The sequence below is a fragment of a genome, unplaced genomic scaffold (genome assembly GCF_019419815.1).
Source record: "Pyrus x bretschneideri cultivar Hongxiangsu unplaced genomic scaffold, Pyrus_bretschneideri_v1 Contig16, whole genome shotgun sequence".
Taxonomy (NCBI): Eukaryota; Viridiplantae; Streptophyta; class Magnoliopsida; order Rosales; family Rosaceae; genus Pyrus; species Pyrus x bretschneideri.
The window spans coordinates 6,362,155-6,368,120 of NW_025999457.1; the positions used below are offsets into that span (position 1 = coordinate 6,362,155).

Consider the following 5,966-nt stretch of genomic DNA (forward strand, 5'->3'; position numbering starts at 1 on the left):
TGGTGTGGGTAACGAGTCACTCAACCTAACCCAACAGTGAAATAAACGAAACTACCTAACTATGACTGGCAAAACTAAACTTAAATTAAGTTTTCTCAGTATAGGCCCCAACTGACTCACCAATAAAAGACAAATAATTGCATCTTCCGAAATTGATGAAGAAATCTGGTTGTTCGTATGTTGGCTGGGCATTAACAAGGGGTGGTGTGTAGCAATTTGATTGAGACATAAGCCAAATAAACAAACATAAATCAAACATTGATTAGCCCTAAAAAGTTAAACACACAGATTGTTCTCATCCCTAAGGTACCGAACCTGGAGACTGTGACGCGATTTAGGCCTATTAGCCTGTGTAACTTCTCTTATAAGGTACTCTAAAAAATCCTTGCTAATCGTCTTAAACCTCTCTTACCAAATTTAATCTCTCCTATGCAGAATGCTTTTGTAGCAGGCATGCAAATTCAAGATAATATATTGATTGTCCATGAGATCTTCCACTCCATGAAACTCAGCAGAACAAAAAGAAAATTTGAGTTGGATATTAAGCTATATATGAATAAGGCTTACAATCGGGTGGAGTGGGACTTCCTGGAGGAGGTTATGATTACCATGGGGTTTGGTAGGAGATGGGTAAATTTAATCACGAAGTGTGTGGTGACTGTTGATTTCTCTATTTTAATTAATGGCAAACCTGGCAGGAAATTTCTATCGTCTTGGGGTCTTCGTCAAGGTGATCCCTTCTCACCCTATCTATTTTTGTTCGTAAGTGATGTTCTTTCTTCGCTTATTCAAATAGCGATCGATTTGAATTATCTTAGCGGAATAAAAATTAGTTCAATTAGTCCATGCATTTTGCATATGTTCTTTACGGATGATACCTTGATTTTTCTCCAGGAAAAAACAACAAAATTGCAGGAATATTGTGCAGATCCTAAAAGCTTATTGTGCTGCCTTGGGTCAGCAGGTTAGTCTTAACAAATCAAGTGCTTATTTTAGTGCAAATACCCCAAGGACAGTTATGGAGGAGATGGGTGGGATACTTAGGATGCCCATTGTTGATAACCTTGGTACTTATCTGGGTCTGCCAACAATTTGGGGTAGGTCTAAATGTCAAGCTTTGGGATATATTAAAGATCGATTATTGAGAAAGATTTAGGGATGGAAACATAAATTGTGGTCGTATACGGGTAAATAAGTACTGATTAAAGCTGTTGCTCAAGCTGTTCCAGTTTATTCAATGAATATTTTCAAATTTCTTGAACATTTTTGTAAGGAACTGGATTCTCTAATTGCGGGTTTTTGGTGGGGACAAAATAATGAGGATAAGCGGATTCATGAAAGTCAGAAATTTACAAGAGTTTAATGTTGCTTTGTTGGCAAAACAATGTTGGAGAACGTTGATGGAGCATGATTCTTGGGTCAGATTAATGAAAGTGAGATACTTTCCCCATTCTTCATTTCTCGAGGCTAGAAAACGAAGTTGGGCCTCGGGGGCTTGGGCAAGTTTATTGGAAGGGAGAGAGATTCTTTTGAGAGGAGGCCAGTGGCAGGTGATGAATGGTAGAAATATAAGGCTGTGGATGGATCGTTGGATTCCTTCTTTGCCGAAGAGACATCCTTATCCTTCAGAGTCTTCGAATATAAACTGGAGCCAGAATTTTGCTTCCATAATTAGGCCATATTCTCATGAATGGGACCTCCAACCCATTAGTTCTTGTCTGTCTCAACGTGAGATGGAACAGATAAAAAAGGTACAAATTGGAGACCCTTCCTGTGATGATCGATTCATTTGGCCTTTAGAAAAAAGATGTAAGTATACGGTTAAGTCTGGTTATCATTGGATTCATAGCATGGAGGCTCCTATATGTAATGAGGAAGAGGAATAGGTGGAGCATTTGTTCTCGTTGTGTCCATGGGTTCAGCCTATCTGGTTTGGAGGTCAACTTAATTACAAGGTGAATCGAAATGAAATTGATACTTTTGAAAATTGGTTATATTCTTTAATTAATGCTAATATGGGAAGTAAGCAAGATAAGAACCGAATTTTATCATAAGTGGCTTTCACATGTTGGAATGTCTGGAAAAAGAGATGTAATGCTATTTTCAATCAGAAAACTGTGTTGCCTTTGTAGGTAATTCATAAAATTAATTATGGCCATGCTGCTTTCATGGAGGCTAACAAAAGGTCGAACAGGGTTGCTGTGGGATCGAGAACTTCTCCAGGTAATCAAGCAAATTTGATTCGAGATTCTCAATCAATCTCGGTTTGGTCTCCACCAGAGATTTCATGGTACAAAGTAAATGTTGATGCAAGTTGGATGTCGATAACGAAAAAAGGATATGTGGCCACGGTGATCAACAACTCTAATGGCAAATTTATTGCTACTAAAAAGCAAAGTATTTTGGCGGAGGGAGTGCAAGAAGCTGAGGCAAAAGCTATTTTGGAAGGGTGCAAGCTTGCTAATCATTTGGAGTTAGGGAAGGTTATAATTGAATCAGATTCAAAGGAAGTTGTCTCTAGCTTATGTAATTCCATTTACCAGGGAAGGTGGGAGGTAGTTCCGGTGCTTTGGAAAGCTATGCAGCTGAAGGGGTCATTCCAACAGTGTAGATGGTCTTGGGTTCCTCGATCCGCCAATATGGTGGCTCATAGATTAGCTTCTGCGCAGTACTCGGAGATGAGCAATTATACTTAGGTCGAAAGACCCCCATCTTCGATTGTACATATTTTGAACAAAGATGGTCTACCTTGCCCACATTAATTAGAGTCGGTGTTGGAGTGATTTAGGGTGACATGTAGTTGTTGACTGTGTTGGTCTTTAACCCTGTATCACTCTGTTGTATGTTGTTTCTCTGGTTTGTAGCATTGTTTATCCTCTGTGTGGGCTTTTTTGGTGTATTTTGGCTTTGCCCTAGAGTAATTCCAGTTTAACCAAAAAAAAAAAAATCAATCATAGATATACACGTAGGGATCAGTCTTAGTACGACAAACGTAAAGCTTATAGCGACCTTCCTTTGTTCTTTCGTTTTCAAAAACATTGATTAACAGCGATAACTAAGTATTTCATGTTTTGATTGAGAGTGATGATTAAGTATTCAATCAAAACATTGATTTCTATTTCTTAAAGATGGTTTCCGATTTTGTTAATTTTTTGTACATATAATTTTGTGTTATTTATATAGGCCCCTATAATTCTGGTTTCCTAAACATAAACCCAACTATCTTAACATCCAAATAAAACCCAAAATTCTAATTTTTTGACATGTAGGCAAGGAAGTAACCTATTACTACAAATTATTTACAGCTTATGCCACTAGACACTAATTATGTTAATGAATCATATTATTATCTACAATAATGGTGAGTGAATTTCGTTGAGTTTTAATAGGCATGATTTCAGGGTTTTTTTATCTTCCCGTTAAATCCTTATTTCATCTACTTTTTTTTTTTTTTAGCAATCTAACATTTTAAATTTCAAAGCAAGTGGCATTTTACCACAGTTGTGGAAAAATGTTGAGCTCTTGTATGACGGTGTAGGTTCAAACCCCGTCTATGGCTAATTTAGCATAATTTATCGTTTGACCAAAAAAGAAAATTTTCAAATTCAAATAATAGGTGCACTATTTGTGGGTTGAAAACAATAGTTTTTCTTTCCAAAGTTGACTAAGACAATTATAAATTTACTTTTCCGTAAGTATAAGTAAATTAACTTTAAATCATATAACATATTGATCCTATATATAAATTTATTTATGATTAGTTAATTTTCCTAATATAAATTCATTGCCTAATTAATATACCTATAAATTTCATAATATGCTTAATGTATACATTTCTTTTAATAAAAAATAAAAAAGTAAAACATGCCTAATATATGTAATAATACGTTTTGCTTGCAAAGTACCTCACGTGTTTAATGTGCAGCCTCCTTTTCATTGGCTCCCTCCCCCAGCGCGTTGGAACAAGATTAATGTAGTTGGCTCTTTTAGCTCATCTACAAATTCTGGGGGCGTCAGTGTGGTGTTCAGTGACGAAGCCAGTAGTTATACTGGAAGTTTTGCTTGCAAAGTAACTCACGTGACTAGACCTAACACGGTTGAGATTCTTGCTGTTCGAGAAGGGCCTTAGGCCTGGTTTGGTACTGAAGTGATTCTGAAAAAAGCTGGTATAAAAAAAAACTGGGAGCTGTTTTTGTGTTTGGTAAACATTCAGCTTTAGCTTTTTTCCACAGTTTTGGGTGAAAAAAAGCCAAAAACAAGAAGCTGCAAAATCCAGCTTTGAAAAACTGGCTTTTTTTCACATCTGTTTTACATAAAAGTTTACCAAACACTATAATACTGTTTTTTTTTTTTTCAAAAGCACTTTTACAAAAAAGTTTACCAAATACTCTGCTGCTTTATTTCACAGCCGCTTATTCTCACAGCACAGCAGAAGCAGTTTTTTTTCAAAGCACAGCACTACCAAACCAACCCTTAGTTGGCTGCACAGAAAAATTGGCAGCTTGTTATCTTGGAGTTTGATGCGGTACTGGTTGTCCAAGCTAAAGGCAGTTTACATAGTGGTTCTCCTGCAACTGATTTACTGATTGATGATATTAAAACTCGCCTGCAGGGATTTGAATAGTCCAAAGTTTGCCATGTTCGCCGATCTGCCAATGATGCGGCACATAGAATAGCCAAATTGATCTTTTTGTCTAATTTCACCAGTTGCTGGTTTGAGGAGCCTCTAGATTTTCTTCTGCATGCTCTCCTTGATGATTGTATGTGTTCTTAATATTTTGAATAAAACCACTATCGTTTCTCCTAAAAAAAAGAGTTAGTTAGCTTTAATGAAAAGGTCTTGGGCTAAGTGTATTTTAACAAAAAAAACATCTAATATCTTTATTTAATGAAAATGACTTAAACTTTAATTAAAAAAACACTTAAATTTTAATGAAAAATGATAAAAGTTTAATATAATAAAAAAAAATAATTAAAAAAAAACTGATGTGCAGGACCTGGCCGTGCATCCACCATATCTCAATACTTTTTTGTGATTCCAAAATGCTTCTTTGTAGGGTTGTGCATGAACCTTGAAAGTAAACTTGCTACAAACATAATCTAGTCTAATGGCAGTTAAATATAGCAAACTTCCCACAATTCTCCTGTAGATAGATTCATCTGCATGTTCACTTCAATCTATACACAACTTATCATTTGCAGATAATGAAATACTCACAAGTTTGAGTTCTTGAGTTTAAACTTATCAACAGTGTCAAAGCATACTTTTTTTGGTGAATGAAGATGTTTCTACCTGTTTTCACAATCCCTATGCCAAGGCAATGATGAAGTAGACCTACTCTGTCATCTTATACCTCCTCATCATTTTTGCCTTGAATTTTTTAGCATTGATTTATCACTTCCTATGTAGACAATACCATCTACATAAATGTACACAATGAGAGTTTCAGCACCCTTTCACTTTGTGTACACAATGTTGCTTCACTTGAGCTTCTCTCCATATCAAACTTTTAGAGCTTATTTCAAACCATACATTTATTTTTTAAGCTTGTAGACCTTGTCTTTTGCATTTAGCACAGTAAATCCCTCAGTTTGATCTACGTATGCTTTTTCTTGTAAGACAATTTAGGAATGCAGAATTGACATTTAACTTAAATAACTTCCAACATTTCTAAGTTGGGAATGCAGTGAGAAATCTAATTGTATCAAACCGAGTAACGGGTGCAAAGGTTCAATAAAGTCTGTACTTTTGTAACTAGTCTAGCTTTATGCTTTTGGAATGTGCTATCCAAGTTTTACTTGGTCTTGTACACCCATTTGACTCCTATAAATGGCATGTAGGCCTTCAGCTCACCATAACGATTTTGCCCTTAACGTCGTGAGCATTCCACAGAGTACCCCAAGGAGCGCGGCACCTGCTTGCCATATGAGTATAAGGCCTTCGAGCTGCCATGGTGCTCGTTGGG

At 36.2% G+C, this 5,966-nt stretch overlaps 1 protein-coding gene across 2 annotated transcripts; it reads left to right on the top strand.

Moving 5' to 3' along the window:
- The first annotated feature begins 202 nt into the window (after positions 1-202).
- Positions 203-2,933, top strand: LOC125475771. Of its 2 annotated transcripts, none has more exons than XR_007257184.1 (2): positions 203-1,955; positions 2,133-2,933. XR_007257184.1 is itself a non-coding variant. In XM_048581085.1 (2 exons), exons 1-2 carry the CDS (start codon positions 1,870-1,872, stop codon positions 2,694-2,696), a joined length of 588 nt encoding a protein of 195 aa, XP_048437042.1. In that variant the 5' UTR covers positions 271-1,869; the 3' UTR covers positions 2,697-2,933. The 2 variants fall into 2 exon arrangements, 1 of the variants encoding a protein (XP_048437042.1); XM_048581085.1 differs by having other exon boundaries at positions 271-1,955; positions 2,195-2,933.
- Positions 2,934-5,966: the final 3,033 nt, after the last annotated feature.